General features: G+C 46.4%; 1 protein-coding gene across 2 annotated transcripts in view; it reads left to right on the top strand.

Moving 5' to 3' along the window:
• TDRD1 (tudor domain containing 1) overlaps window positions 1–16,388 on the top strand; it is a 1,954,313-nt gene that overhangs the window by 979,815 nt on the left and 958,110 nt on the right. For both annotated transcript variants that reach the window (XM_086922877.1, XM_086922878.1), the window contains exon 13: window positions 9,173–9,280. In XM_086922877.1, the coding sequence (XP_086779003.1) occupies window positions 9,173–9,280 (108 nt within the window). The remainder of the gene's footprint in view (window positions 1–9,172; window positions 9,281–16,388) is intronic.

Genomic DNA, 16,388 nt, shown 5'->3' on the forward strand with positions numbered 1-16,388 from the left:
CCAATCACAGCTAGGATCCCCCCCCTCCCACAGGAGAGGAGCTGGCTAGGGGGTGTACCCACCCCAGGACAGGGACCTATTGGTCCCTCTCCTTGCCCTACCTGTAACGCCCCTAAATTCAGTATTTAGGGGCTCCCTGAACCTTCCTTCCTCAGATCCCGATACCAAAAGAAGAAAGAAGATGAAGAAGAAGATGACCCGCCACGCAGCTGCTAATATCAGGATGACAACAACTGACTTGGCCCCAGCCCTACCAGCCTGTCGATCCTGGAACCTGCTCCTGCCTAAATCCCGGCGACTCCTGCAGACAGCAACCTTGGGACACCCAGAGGACCTGCCTGCCTTGACCCTCTTAAAGACTGGGACTCCCATCAACAGAGGCTCTGCTGCAACAACCCCCTTGGTGCCAGCCAGGAAGCTCCGGACCAGCCCACTCTGCACCCGCCGAGCCAGGCCTGTGCCCGAGTGATCCAAGACCACAAGGACGTCCCCCCCGGTGACTGGGACCTGAAGTCTAGTGCCCAAAGACCCTCCTCGACGAACCAGACAACGCCTGCAGACTCAAAACCAGCGCCCCCCCCCCCCCCCCCCCCCAACAGCGACCAGCTGAGGGTAAGCTTTTCCGAAACCGAAAGACACCCCTGCACCCGGCGCCCTACAGCCCCCTGTGCCTCCCTTTGGGGTACCTACCTCTGCTCCAAGATAATAATAATAATAAAGGGGATCTTGTCATGCGCGGACTTAGCCCAATGGGCATCAAGGCGCCTAATTCCAAAAACAGCACATAACAAAGGAGCTCTGCAGCTCAACCTGTATAGGCTCTAGAGAAACACCATGTTTTTAGGGCCTTTTTGAACAGCGCCAGAGAGGATAGCGTCTTAATCTCTGTCGGCAGAATGTTCCAAAGCTGTGGAGCAGCGACGGAGAAGGCCCTTGCTCCCCATCTGGAGAGCTTAAAACGGGGGATGGCAAGTTGGAGTTGTCCAGAAGAGCGTAAACACCTTGGAGGGTGATAGCGGGTAAGCAGGGAGCTGATAGCGCCTTTAGGTCCATCCTCGAGAGCTCTGTAGATCAGACACAGAATTTTAAAATAAATTCTGTGCTGGATGGGCAGCCAGTGAAGGTCTCTCCTCGCAGCAGTAGCAGAGGAAGACCTGGGAAGATCAAGGACAAAACGTGCGGCAGCGTTCTGCACTACTTGCAGTCGATGTATAAGGCCCTTGTTGGCTTCCATGTAGAGAGAGTTACAGTAATCCAACCTGGAACCAACAAGGGCAACTGCAATCTGCTTACGTGCTTGAGGAGACAGATAGCTGCGAATTCTGTTGAGTGTCCTGATCACGCCCCAGCAGGTCGAGACAGTCCGATTCACCTGTAGAGACATCGAGAGTGATGTATCAAACACCACACCCAGATTTTTGGCGGATTGAACGGGAGTGGGGCAAGTACCAAGAGAGGGAGGCCACCACTCACTCGACCAGATATCTTGGTCCTTCCCGAAGACCAAAACCTCAGTCTTGTCGCCATTTAGCTTCAGGGAGTTGGTGACCATCCAATCTGCAACATGTTGCATACAGGACCTGAAGCTAGAGGCAGATGTTGTGACAGAGGACTGGGTGAGTGATATCATAATCTGGGTGTCGTCGGCGTATGATACCACCTCCATCCCCAGCGATCTTACAAGCCTAGCAAGGGGGGCCACGTAGATGTTGAATAGGGTCGGACTTAATGCCGACCCCTGTGGCACCCCACATTGCAAAGACTTTGCTGAGGAGAGGTGGTTGCCGAGCATCACTCTCTGTTCCCTATCTAGGAGAAAGGAATTGAGGAGACTCAAGGCCGAACCAGTGACACCTGCCTCCCTAAGCCGAGATGTTAAAATGGCGGGAGACAGAGTGTCAAACGCGGCCGTGAGGTCCAGTAGCACCAGAACAGTTGTTTGTCCAACATCAACCTTGCGTCGGATGTTGTCGACTACGAAGGTGAGGGCAGATTCTGTGCTATGATGTTTTCGGAATCCATGCTGGGTAATGTCCAGGTACTCTGAAGCTTCGAGGAAGGAAGATAGATGGCGATTCAGATGAGCTTCTAAAATTTTTGCAGGTGCAGGGAGCAGGGAAATAGGTCTAAAATTTTTCAATAGACCAGGATCAAGTGAAGGCTTCTTGAGAAGCGGCTTCACAATTGCCTTCTTCCATAGTAATGGAAAAGTGCCTTGGGCAATTGCCTTATTCATCGTCTCAAGTAAAAGGGGAAGGAGGCTGTTCCTACACTCCTTTAGTTTTTTAAGAGGCAGTGGGTCAAGAGGGGAGGAGGATTTGATCTTGTCTAAGAGAAGATTTAACCCCTCCAGAGATATAAGCGGGAAATCGGACAGAGAGCTGGAAGGGGCTGTATCAAGTGACTCCAGGAGGCTAATGCCTAGGGGGTTGTTTCCAGTCAGGGAGAGACGTTGTACTTCTAAGGAAGTATGAATATCAAAGATCTTTTTATGAAAAAAGTCTGAAATATCGTCACACAGACGTTGAGAGCTGACTACGGGGTCTGGAAGTTGGAGGGAGCATAATGAGTCCGCAATTTTAAAAAGCTCCCTGGAGGAAGTGAGTGAACTAGTAAGATTGGCGAAGTATTTCTGCTTCTCCAGTATCACTTTCTGCTTATACTCCCGTAGAGCAGACTTGTGAGCCTCCCTATCAATTGGATCCCAGGATTTCCTCCACCTCCTCTCACTGCTTCTGCAACCCTGTCTTAATAATCTAAGATGGTCCGAAAACCATGGAGCTGATGGTTTCTTCCGGGCTACATACCGCAGAGATGCGGGGGCAAGTTTTTCCACAGCATTCAAGATGGAATCATGTACAGCTTGAGCTGCCACATCCGCGTCTTTTAAGGAAAGAGCCTCAGGTGTAGGGACAAAAGGAGCAAAAGCATCGTTGGTGAGATTTCTGAGATTTCTCCTAGAAACGAAAGAGGTAGTCCCCTTCTTAGTAGAATTGAAAGTGGAGAAAGCTAAATGAAGAGGAACCGCAAAATGATCAGTCCACACCAGCGGTAGAGGAGTGCCGCAGGAAAGCCTTGAGTCATTTGAGAAAACCCCGTCAAGAATGTGACCTGCTGAGTGGGTAGCACTAGTGACAAGCTGGCTAAGATCACAGGATCCAAGTGAATCAACCAGTGACTGAGTGTCCTTAGAATGTAGCTCATCAAGATGGAAATTGAGGTCACCTAGAATGGTGATAGAGGGTTTTCCAAAATAGGGTTCAATGATTCTCAGAATGTTCGAAACGAAATTAGCTCTGGAACCAGGTGGCCTATAAATCAATATACCTGTGAAAGAGACTGAAGGGGCACAAGTAATACAAAAGTATAAGGCTTCAAAGCGATCTTGGGGCGAGGAGAGAGGGTTAACCGAACATAAAAAGGAAGATTTAAAAAGGATGGCAATACCTCCTCCTCTCCGTTTGGGTCTGTCAAGCTTTTGAAGAGAATATCCTTCGGGGATGGCGAGGAGTAGGTCATGACCAGAGGAGTCAGTAGCCCAGGTCTCAGTGATGAATACCCAGTCGGGCTGTCTTTCATCCACGAAATCGTGGAAGGCAAGATTGTGTTTAATTAGCGAACGGGCATTCAATAGAAACCCCGTGTTATGAGATACAATAGGCAATGGGGAGGAAGGACAAAGGCTAGTAGGAGAAGTGCCAAGGGGATGGAATACGGAAGAACAGACAGTACAACAGCGGGAATGTAATAGTCCTTGCGGGGTGAAACAGTACATAGCAGAGCAAGCGAGAGGTCTTAGAGCCAGAAGCATAGAAGGAGTGTAACGCAGTGATGTCTTACCTAGGGGCAGAGATGGAGATACCAGATCCAGCCCGGCCTGCAGCCCGTCCTCAGCGCGGACGGGCGCAGACGGGCTGAACTCTGGCGTAACTCCGGCGTCATTCTGGCGTCTCCGCAGCGCGTAACCGCTGCGCGTGAGCATGGCTCAATTTAAGTACTGCTCGCCTCCTAAAGAGAGGACTAGAGCGTGCAAGCTACAAGATCCCAACCTACCTCTCGACCTGCTGGTCGCCCCTGGAGAGTCTCCGCCCCGAGCCTGCAGCCTTTGTTCCCTTTTTACCTTTTCCTTTGGATAACATTGAGCGCCGACTGCTCAGATACACCCTGCACCCAGCTGCCCGAGTACCGCTGGCTCTGCCACCTTTGTCCTATCCTGCTTCCCCCTTTGCCCTGAGCAAGTGACCAGGAGCCCAGCTCCCAGAGCCGCGTGGCCTGCTAGCCTGCAGCCACTAACCGGAGGCCCCCTGTCCCCCGTTGGATAACATTGAGCCTAACTACCTCTGCAGCCGGCCGCCCTTGCACCGCTGAGGGTGAACGAACTGTACCCATCTGACCCTGGGGGACCCCTGAGTCTATGCCCAGAATCACAACTTCAACAGTCGAGTATTCACCAGGAAACCGGTAACTCACTTACCCGCCATTAAATAACATTGACTGGTTTGACTCAAAATCTTCTGTCTACTTTTGAAAACTTAAAATATTCATATAAAATCATTTCGAAATACTCACCTGTGATCAGGAGAGGAGCCAGTACTGTACCTTGTAGCCCAGTGCTGAACCGCAAAAGTAATCCCTAGTGGGTCTACTAGTGACTTGTATTTTCTCCATAGGAATCCATTGTCTGCTTTTCTATGAAATTTCTTCCTAGTGTCTACTTCTAAAAACTAGAAATATTCTTTAAAAATCATATGAAATACTGAAACGTAATTACTTGTTTTAAGTTGAGACCCCAGTGCTGGCCCCAGGAGCCCAGTACTGGATTACAAAAGTAACGAGAACGTACTTTACCTGCAACCTGAATTTTCTCTCATTGGATAACATTGCCAGATTTCTGTTGAAAAGTTTCTAAGTGTGAACTTAAAAAAAAGCTTTTTATTCCTGAAAAATCACTGCATTACCTAAAACGTTTTTGCTAAACTGTTTTCAGCTTACACCCCATGACTGAATCTAGGAGCCAGTCCTGGAATTACCAAAGTAATCTACAAAGTAATCAACTGTGTTTATACAAGAAAATCCATTGAACTCAATGCTAACTTGTGTGTAGAATTGTGTGGCCTACTGCAACCCCTGAACCTATTGTGTTTAGAAAGTTTATTGCCTTTCTGCAAAGTACTCACCTGAGACCTCTCGTATTGAGAACAGTATATTGTTGATACCTGTTGGTTCTAGAAATAAAACAACTTTATCTTTGATATAAAAACAATTGGCCTGGAGTTCAGTCTTTGAGTGTGTAAAACCTTTTGCTGACTGAGTGTGTACAACAAATGCTTTACACTGTCCTCTGGTAATGCCTTACTGCTCGACCAAGCTACCACTTTAGAGAGTAAGGTCACTCCAAGCTTTAACCTCTGTTATACCACTGGGGGTTGTGGACTCTATAAACACTGTTCCATATTCTGGTCCAGTATATATAGAGCCACTTTCTCACACGTCATAATTCCTCTACCCTCCCTGGTTCCAGGAATTGGAGATACTGGAAAAAACTTGATGCTAATTGTTTAAATCTCCAACTTAAGAATAATATGCCAGCTACCTCTGCAATCTGATTTACAACTGGCTGACTTCCTTGATTGATGCATGCCTCCCAACGTCCAACAAGAAACTGGATTACCATCACCCTCCCGCCCCTTGGTTCCCCAAAAGTCTGAAGTTAGAGAAAACGAAATGCTAAATTTTAGAAAGGCACTGGATGAAAAACTGAGACCGCTGCTAAAAAGACATATAAATTAGCCCTTAATAACGATCCTGCACTATGTAAAACTGCTCAAGCTGAGCATGACAATCACATCATTGTACTGTCACAAAACTGCCCTAAAGGTTTGTTTAAAGTCGTGAGGGAACTGTTAGGGGCTGCATGTCAGCCTGAACCTCCGGATCCTGACTCTAAATACTGCAATGATTTGCCAAAATTATTTGTTACTAAAATAGACATGATTTACTCTAAATGTAACAACATTACTACTACTGAAAATGAACATTCTAATAATTCCGCCCTTCCTTTTGATGGCGCCTTGTTGATTCGGCCACAGGAAGTTTTTCTGGACAAACGGGGCAATCAAATTTTGTAATGGGCACTACTCGACTTTTCCACCTTCTTTAGTATATTAACTAGTATTAAATCTGGCTCTCCTAAGGATCCTGTTCCAGCTTCCATTTTGCAGAAGCTGGATATCCCTATACTCAGCACCATCATGAAACTCCTTAACTCATCGTTACGCGAAGCTAGGGTTCCAATGGCCTGGAAACATGCCATGGTCCTCCCGTTCTTAAAAAAGGCAAACTCTGACCCAGAGGTTTTATCCAATTTACGTCCTATCTCTTTACTTCCAGTATTCTCTAAAATTCTGGAGAAACACATTAACAGCCAATTGACAAAGTTTGTTGGTTTACAGAACATTTTACATCCCTCCCAAGTGGGTTTTAGAGCTAGCTTTTCTACAGTGTCTATGGTTTTGGGAGTGACTGCGAATATTCGTCAGCGTGTGGATAGGGGAGATACTGTGGCGTTAATTTTACTGAACTCGAGTGCTGTGTTCAACATGGTTTCCCGTACAGCTCTTTTATCAATTCTACAGCCGAATGGCATTGTCGGCTCAGAACTCTAGTGGATGTCTAGTTTCTTGTCCAACGGGACCTTCCAGGTCTTCTCATCAATTGCTGACTCTCCGATTCATGACGCCCCTTATGGAGTCCCTCAGGGTTCCATACTTAGCCCACTGCTTTTTAACATCTATGTCAGTCCTTTGGCTGTGATAGCCGAAGAAGCAGGGATGACTATATATTCTTATGCGGATGAAACCCAGCTTATCTTCTCTTTATCCTCTAAAGATATTGCTAGGGGATCATCTCTTCAGCTGGGGCTAAAAAAGATAGCCGGTTGTATGTACGCTAACAGTCTGAAACTGAATGTTGGAAAAACAGAACTCCTCATTTTCGGAGGTAACAAAAATCTTTGGGGCCCCTAACATTGGCCACCTCAAATGGGTAACCTCCCCCTTCCCTCACAATCAGCTTGCAACCTTGGTTTTATCATTGACTATCCGTTGTCTATGAAGCTGCAAGTGGTCAAGGTTGCCTCTACTTGTTTTACGATCCTGAAGTGGCTTAGAAAAAGTCTCTGGATGCTTCCGCCTTCCACACAAACAAACATCACCCAGGCCCTGGTTGTGTCAAGACATAGATTACGGAAATGTGTTATATCCAGGCGCAAGTAAGGAAGTGCTCCGTAAGCTGCAAGTGGTCCAAAATTCGGCAGCCAGACTACTGTTTCAGCTACCCAGAATGGCCCCCACCATTGGTCCCTTCCGTGAACTCCACTGGCTGAGCATTGGCAATCGTGCCAAATTTAAGGCCCTTTGTAATATGCATAGGATAAACATGGGCTTAGCACCCCACTGTCTGGGTTCCTTGGTGCAACCCTATCTCCCCTCACGTCTTTTACGGTCCTCCAGCCACTTGAAGTTCCAAGGAACAAACGAGCCAGAATGGGCGGCTGCTACTTTGCCTACCTGGCTCCTTCCCTGTGGAACTCACTCCCACTCCAACTACGGTACGAAACGAGTTATCTTAAATTCCGGAAAGCAAGAAAAACATGCCTATTTAATCAGTAGAGCTTGACCCTCCTCCTTTAATGCTTGTCAGTAGGCCATGGGAAACCTCCGGGTAGCTGTGCGCCATATAAATGTAAAAAATAATAATAATAACCTGCTGGACAGTGGATCCAGTCATTACAGGATTATAGGCAGTGTGAATTGTAAATTTTTAGTTTTGAACACCACGTACAGATTTCACCACTGCTAGGGATTTTACTCCTGTGTGCTCTAAACGTAAAATAAATGACCTGGTGGCAGAGTGAGAAAGTGCTATGAGATCAATGGGTACATGCAGTGCAATGGCGCTGTTTTTTTTTTCCAAGCCCAAAATCATATGAGATTATGGTTTTTGTAGTTGGCTCACAAGGATTAGGGTGGCAATCTTTGAGCAAGGCTGTTATAGTAAGCAATAGGGCAACAATCTTAAACCCAAGTCCTGACGACAGATTAGAGATGGATGCCTGCCGCTGAGAGAAAATGGCAACAAAAAAGTGTATATGTATTTGAATGCATTTTAGACAAATATTGAATGTAATAGAAAAAAATGTTGTATTTTTAAGATGTGGTGTAATGCCTTGTTCCTTAGCAGGTGAATCGAGTAATCCTCCTGTGAAGATTGGGAGGCTATGCTAATGGCGTTGGTGGGAATGGACTTAGTCCCGGCACAGGGTGATGGAGGGTAGGGACCACACATAATATGGAGGACACCTCGGTCAGGCCTGTTAGTACCCAAGAAAGCGCACAGAGTATTTGGACTCACAACTTGATAGTAAACATAGTTGGTTGGAATTAGCTCAGGGAGGATTCCGCTACCACCAGGAGGAGGGAGGTTTAAAGTACGGGTGGGCTATAGGGGTGGGAGTGGGATGTTGGGTTTGTCATTTTGTTCTCTCCCCTCATATTACAGGACAATGTTGCAGGCATGCTGCTGATCCACATTGAAGCTGGAACTATGTAATACATCAGAGACATTCAGGGACATTGTTATTCACTCCAATGTTTGAGACTCATGTGTTAATCTGTGATTGAGGGGAGGTAAAGTTGGGGAGAAAACGGAAAAGTTTGCTGATGAATACATATATGTATATAACTATTTTTGATGACTTTCAAAGCTATGAATAAAGTGTGTTAAAAAAAAGTAATCCTCTTGTGATTTCCATTGTATGAACGATTTTCAAAGTATAGTAGTAACATTTCTCGAAGATGGCTGCAGTGCAAGTCAGACCTGAAAATGGAAAGCTGTGAATCTTTTATCTGCAAAATGTTTGTGCCACTATAAGGAACATTATTGTGCTTTACAAGCCTGATAGGAGTTTCAATTTTTGATGTCTCTAGTGTTGTCCTACCTTGCGATGAGGTGGCACTATGTTTACACTACTTGACTACATGAAACCATTGAAAAAGGTATGAACAAGAGTGGCACGAACATGACTTTAACTTTCCCTGTTGCTTTCTGTTGTGAATAGGCTTTTATTGTTTTATTTAAATTGACAGACATTGTTTGTATGTATGTTTTATAGGCAAGCTTGCTGAGCTTCAGGCAGCGTTAAGTTCACACTATAGCACAACTCCCTCTTGTGAGAATTTTTCACCATCTGTAGGAGATGTCTGCTGTGCCCAGTTTACAGGTATTAAACATTAACTTATTGCAATAAAAATCATAGTGTAATTCAAATACTAAATGATGTAACATGTATTTCTGATTCTACAGTATTGGCAAACCATGTCTTTCAATGTCAAAACCAAAAATTGATCTTGCTCCTTGTAATCTGTAAAGCCTTGTTTCTGTCCAATTTATGTTACCAGTTTAATTTCTGCATTTTTGCGGTCATCTGTCCTTTATTTTTGTCTTTTTTTAAGTTAATGTAGCAGATCTTGTTCGCGCTAAATATAACTTCATAAATAATTTCCCCAACAATTCAATTTCATTTAAAATTTCCTATGTAATATTGGATGTTATTGCCACATTGTATAGGTACCGGAAACTGCTTCTGTAGATGTTCTTGTATAGAATTTTGATTGCTGGTACTACGCCTCATTTAGGTGTGACATATCTCCATATATCTTTGCTTATACACTCTTAACTCAAACTTAAGACTTTACTTCTGTTGTGCTCTGCAATTTTGTATGCATGGGATACCCTCATTTTCAGCATTCCAAGGTGTAACTTGCTTGGGGAACAGTAGTAATCCATTGCATGCTGCCCATTTGTGTGTAGAGTTGGAAAGGTTTGTTTTCATTACTATGAGGACATGGTAAAGTTAAGTACATGTCTCATCAACCAGTCATATTACTCAGAATCCTGCTACCAGTGAGGAAATGAGGTATCCTAGCCTGGTATTCTTCCTTTTGCTGGTCACCTTCGATTGTCCTGCATAATAATATGATTAACTTACCTGGTCAAATGACCAACTATCTTCCAGAACCTCTTGACCTTTTCAATCCAGATCCTCTTGGCAAAGAGGGCGAAATGTTCAGGAGCAGCAGATCCGAAGAGGGTGAAACTTCTAGAAGGAGGGTATCCTTTGCCTCAAATACCCCTTCTAGCCTTGCGTCTTGCCTTGGTGTGAAAGCCCTTGACTGCCATTGCACCTAAGTGTCAAACCAGTTTTTGTTGGTATGGTGCTGCAGATCCATTGCTCTGCCTCACTCCCTGCTCACACATGTGTGAGCAGTCATTTAATTCACACTGCTAAATCTTTAGATTTCCTCTTGGCAGGCAAACCTAATTCTTCATGTGGGAGATGTCTCAAAGTATTGAGGGGTGGGGCCCTTATACCGACTAATCAGCTCTCTCAGTTAATTCCGGCTCTACTGCCAAGTGGTGTGCTCTAATGGAGAGCACCTTATAGTCAAGTGACTGGTGAGCGTCAAATCAACAATACATACATGACAGGCTTCAGGCCTCCCTAGATGCACAGACATCGGCGGAGTCGACTTTAAAACACAAATGCAAACAAAGAAGTGGAAGCATTATCCTCTGCTTAAGTTTCTACCCAGAAAGTCCACCTATTGTAATTCTGTTAGGAGGTCATCCTGACAGTGGAGGTCCCTGAAATCAGGGAGTATGTGACTCTGCTACATGCGCTTCTGGTACTTACTTTGAGAGCAGCACTGCTGACTTTTGTCCAGGTAAAAACTTGATTTTGGTGTCCATTTCACCTACTAGCCCATTAGTGGATGACGATTACTCCATCACTGATACCCCCGCCCCGCCCCGCCCCCATACCCCACAAAACAAGCTTGTCTGAGGGTACCAGAGCGGAAAACCGATCGGAAGGCTGTTAACCATGACCACAATGACCTGCATTCGCCCAGGTTCTATCTTGATGTCACGCACTAGAGGCATTGCCCATTGCGACATTGATGCCATGCTGGGGCACATGAAAGGCACCGCAGCTACTCCAACAATAACAACACTTTACTTCTAACCACAGGTACAGATGCATACCTCTACCTGGAGGGTTTGCACTTTGTGCCTAATTTCCAGGTCCCAGTCTGGATCAAGGAAACTTATTCCTCAGCCATCCCACTCAAGCACCATCTCCACACAACTCCAGTCATGGTGTGCACGACACGCATCTGGATATATATATATGGCACAGATTGGGTTCAGTTGTTTTTCATACCTCATCGGCCTCGTATGGATCTCTCTTGGTCATACAGATCTAATTCCTCAACAAATGTGAAAGCAATTACAATGTCTTCTAATTCCCAAACCCTGCCATTGAAAATGTACTCATCAATTGGATGTGGCATCTGCAAGTGGTTCCTTGGTCCCACCACAATACATAACAAAAGCCTTTGGGCAGACCCTGTTGGATATTTCCATTTAGCCCAGAACATTTCTGGGCCATTGCTCAAGTGTGGACCTATCCTGCTAATTTGGTGAGTCTGGAGGTTGTGTCTACAGAGACCATCCTGTGGTTTGCCGACATAGGCTCCGTCCTTTGTGACTCTTCCTAGGAAGCGCTTTCTTTCTAAGGTTATGATCCATATAACTTTAACGCTGCTTAAAATACCTTCAGAGCTAATTTCTGCACTTTTTCCACAGTGTGAGTTGGCGGACATTAACTAGGTCAGAAAATAAAAGGTTTTTGCCTGCTTCCATGACGAACACTTGAATCAGCACCTCTGTCGGGCCTAGAGATTTGCTCTAGGGGAGGAACTCTTTGGGTCAGAACTTGATGCAATAGATGTACCTAGAACAAATTGTAGGCACATGGTGGAAGAAAATGTGTGCACTGAAGATCTCTCCCTTCTTGTAACACTAATGCTGGGACCCTCCATACATCTCAGGCCCTCATTCCAAGGAAGTTTGTTCTTGTGATAAGGAAAGCAGCAGAAGTGCTTAAATTACCCTTAAGAACTGATATTACACAGTCCAACATCTTTACGGAAATCCTAAAACCATTGCAACTGAAGAGTCTTCGGTGCTTTTCAACAAAGGGCACGTGGAGTCAGTTTGGGATTTTTTGCGCAAACTCTTCTCTGCCAGCTATACAGACTCAAATTGCCCTGTGCCATAGAAGTGTGTCTCCCATCCTAAGATCGACACCCTCATTACGGGAGAGTTTGGAAGTATAAACTCTCATCAGTCTAAATGAATCCAAACACATTACCCACCACTCTTCCAGACCTTGAGTTCTCATTCACAGAAAGTTTGAGTCAGGCACTTTAGCTTTGTGCATACCCATTTTACATGTTCCTTCTTGACTGGTGTGTCCATGCCCTTTTTAAGGAAGTGCTTTCTGTAGCATGCCCCTATTGTGGAGAGGTTCTTAATCTGTTGGAAAAGAGGGCGAAGAAGTGGTTCCCTTAAAGGAGTAGGATAAAATATGTTGCTGCTTTGCCCTCTAGATCCTAAGAAGGATTGAAGTAGCAATCCCATTCATTACCTACAGCTCTTAAATTGCTTCTTTCGACAGGATGCTTTGAAAATGTTGGATCTCAACATGGAGAATTAGTTTGTGTCGCCTTATATCCAGTATGCCTACTTCCATCTGCCAATCTTTTAAACTCACAGGTGTTACCTTGTAGTTGTGCGTAACCCAATTCCAAGACCAGTTAACTTCCACTCCATGCATAATAAAAAACGTAATGTCTGGTTGTAGGAAGTTGGCTCTCTATATAGTGTGCTAAAACAAAATACACTGTGCAGAGTGTCCAGTGGGTTCCCAGTTGGTCTACAGAGGCTAAAATAGATAATGCTAAACTTTCTCTTCTGTTGTAGTGTGGGCGAGCAGCTAGGCTTATTAGAGGATAGTGCTAAGCATTTGTTGTACTCACAGGGGCTATAAATGAGAGACACTCTCAAAGAATAAATCTGAGACCAATAAAAAAAATAACTCTTTATAAATGTTTCAAAACCAAGAATTTCGTTCAAAGGTAAGCACCGTTTTCAATAGCACTACATAAAGGTAAGTAAATCTTTTAAGGTTTTGCGCCTTTATGCACAATGCAATCCTATGGAATGAAAAGTCAGAGATGCATAAAGTTAGGGACAGTCTGTTTCAGGGGCTTCACCTTCAGGATTTAGAGTTGTAGTGGGCCAATATCCAAAGTACTTCCATCTGTTCTACGGGATCTGCCCGGGTTCTGCCGGGAGCAGGGTACTCGTGAAGTTGGTAGCTGGTGCTACGGAGAAGTGGGGCAACCCAAAAAAAAACAGACTGCACAGGGAGACTTAGGGACAAGTCAGAGTGCTCCCAAATGGGTGAGTGGGTCATAAAGGGCCTTGGAGCAAGGGGCCAAATTGTCGAGAACTGGGCTGGGCGGCTTGGGTGCAGTGATTAGATCTGCTGGCTGGGTGTGCAAAGATGCTCCTCACGGTCAAGGACAATAAGCTGGCAGGGGTAAAATCAAGGCAGCTGGGCCACTCACAAAGTGGGTCTCAATGATGCTGACATCTCTCGATGGCTGCTTGGTTCTGGAGCAGAGGTAATCCGAACTGGACTCACTGTTCTTGTTTAGTGCAGGGCGTCCGGTATCCCGGGGGTTGGTGCTGCACAGCCCTGGTTGGTCCTTGTGTCTTAACACTTGATGGGGAGACAGATATGACCTTCCAGAGCACAAGTACCTTCTCCTGGTTATCCAGTATTAGGGGTGTCTTTCATAGATTCACATGCCTGAATCATTCCCCGTTGTCGAGACGGGAGCCTCCGGTACATAAAAAAGTAATGTCCTATAGACATACATAGAGAAAAGGGTCTAAGGGCCTCCCCTTAGTAGCCTTTCCTTGTCCTTATGTAAAAAGGACCAAACTCTCACAGTCAGCCAATCAGCTCCGACCTCCCTCTAGAACCTTCCTGGGAGGAGCCTCAGTCCCTCAGATTTTCTACCGCACGTTGTGCTAGGGAGTCTCCAGCCTGAGCTCTCCTCAGGATTCCTTCAACTTCAACAAACTTTCTTTGAAAGTGATATCTGAACCCTCAACTCTTCAAGGATTACTTCACTACACTGTCTTGGCAGTAAGTGTTTTCTTTCCACTGCTTCTTCCATGTCAGAATCAAATAAGAAAGCCCTTTTCAGGGCCTGCTCTTCCTGTGGGAAGAAAAGGATCCATGTGGATGATCAGCACGACCTGTGCTTGTATTGCCTTTACTCGGACCATGTCTCAGATAAATGCAAGATTTGTAGGTCTTTTCCTAAAAAGACCGTGAGAGATAGGGAAGGTCGCCTTCTTATTTGGCTTGACAGGCTTAAGGACAGAGACAATCTGGACTCCTCTGTGAGCAGTGTTTCCAGGACCTCAGCTGTCTCTCAAAAGAGGCCTAGGGTGTCTTCCCCTGGCCCCTCAGACACTCCTCCTAGGAAGACCCACAAGAAGTCTTCAGAGGCGAGATCTGCGACATCTTCAGTGTCTGCTAAGGATGATAAAACCTTTAAGAAGCCTGCTCCGTCCTCTAGACAAGCCCAGAGGACTACCTCAGTCACGACCACAGTGTCTACCACATCAGCGTCGTCGCCTTCAGCGTCGTCGACGACGACTACGTCTTCCTCATCTTCAGGTAGACCTGTTTCCTCTATTATACTCCTAAAATCGTCGTCGTCGACGACAAAGACCATGTCGACAACGAAGACTACACCGTCGACTACGCCGTCGTCATTGACGAGCCCATCGTCGTCGAAGACGTTGCCAAAGATCCCACCGTCGACGACGAAGGTGTCGACGAGAGACTCGACGAGGACGTCGTCTACGAAAACACCGTCGACGAAGACTTCGCAGTCGTCGATGACCAAAAATCCATCGCCCACTCCACCGTCGACGAGGACCTCGTCGACGACTCCGTCGACGAAAGGCTCGTCGTCGACGACCAAAGACTCTCCGTCGACGGCGAAGACTCCGTCGACGAAGGACTCGACGACGACAACACCGTCGACGGAAGACTCGTCGTCGAAGATGGCACTGCCTGAGCCATGGAAAAAATCGAAACTGGTGGAAGTATCGACCCTCGACGACAACAGGCTCTGATGCGAAGTCTGGCAAGCCTACCAAACCGCAAATTACCCCGGAAACAACATCTCCGAGCAAAGTGGAAACGCAGCCACCTCAGGAAATCTTCCAAAGTGAAGAATCCGAAGAGGATGACCATCTGGATCCCGCTACTTCGGTCTCGGACCTTAACATCAAATGCCAAAGCACTGATGAGGAACAGGAAGACTTCACCTATCAGGAACACTCTGTCCATACTAGCGTCCGCACGGAAGTCACCCCCATGATATGCTTACCGGCGACCCTTGTTAATGACTTAAGATTCCTTGTACAGGATTACAAACAATGCTTTCCGGATGTGGACAGAGGCAGTCAAGCACCTAAGGTTCATGCGCCTGAGGACAAGGGGAATCAGACACCTACAGTCCAAGTACCAGTGTCCGCCCCAAAACAACCTCAGCATCACCCTCAAACCTACCATGACGTCCAGCCTCAGGTGGTGGTCTCTTCGGACGAGGATGAGGAGGAACTGGAGGAAGGAGAGGTCCAGGAGGTACACTCGGACCAGTCGGACCAGGATGAAGAGGATGAATATGTGGCATCATCCCCAGCTTCACCACAACCACGTCAAGCGGACTCCCCTCCTGTGGACATTGCCGGCTTCCATAAGCTTGTGGAGAGAGCAGCAAAGAGATTCCATATGGCGGTGGAATCAACAGAAACGGACTGCTTCTTGCACGATTTCAAAGAACAGACACAAAAGTCCACTAAATCTATTCCGATTATAGAGTTCTTGTGGGAACAAGGAAAGAAATTAATGCTGACACCTGCTTCTGTACGGGCGGTTGTTCCACGCCTAGACAAGAAATACAGAGCCCCACTTACTGCGGCGGCTTGCCTCAATGGTCACCCCAAACCAGACTCGGTGGTGACACAGGCGGCCCAGAAACACTCCCGTAACCCTTCCTCCCCACTGTCCGCTCCCCCGGACAAGGAAGGCAGGAAACTTGACACGATTGGTAAACGCTTCACAACCACATCGGCCATGACCATCAAGGTGGCCAACTCCATTGCCTTGTTGGGGCGTTACAATCGCCAACTCTGGGAGGACATAGCCCCTTACGTGAAGGAACTGCCTGACGCAGTCCAGGGTGAGGTAAGGGCTCTCCTGGTGGAAGGTCAATCTTCAGCGGCGGAACTAATTGACTGTGCTATCGACGCAGCCATGACAGGCTTCCGTCAGCTTGCGGGGGCTGCAGTCCTGCGGCGTCAAGGATGGCTGAGAGCGACATCATTCCGCC

Source organism: Lissotriton vulgaris, chromosome 5, assembly GCF_964263255.1.
Source record: "Lissotriton vulgaris chromosome 5, aLisVul1.2, whole genome shotgun sequence".
Lineage (NCBI taxonomy): Eukaryota > Metazoa > Chordata > Amphibia > Caudata > Salamandridae > Lissotriton > Lissotriton vulgaris.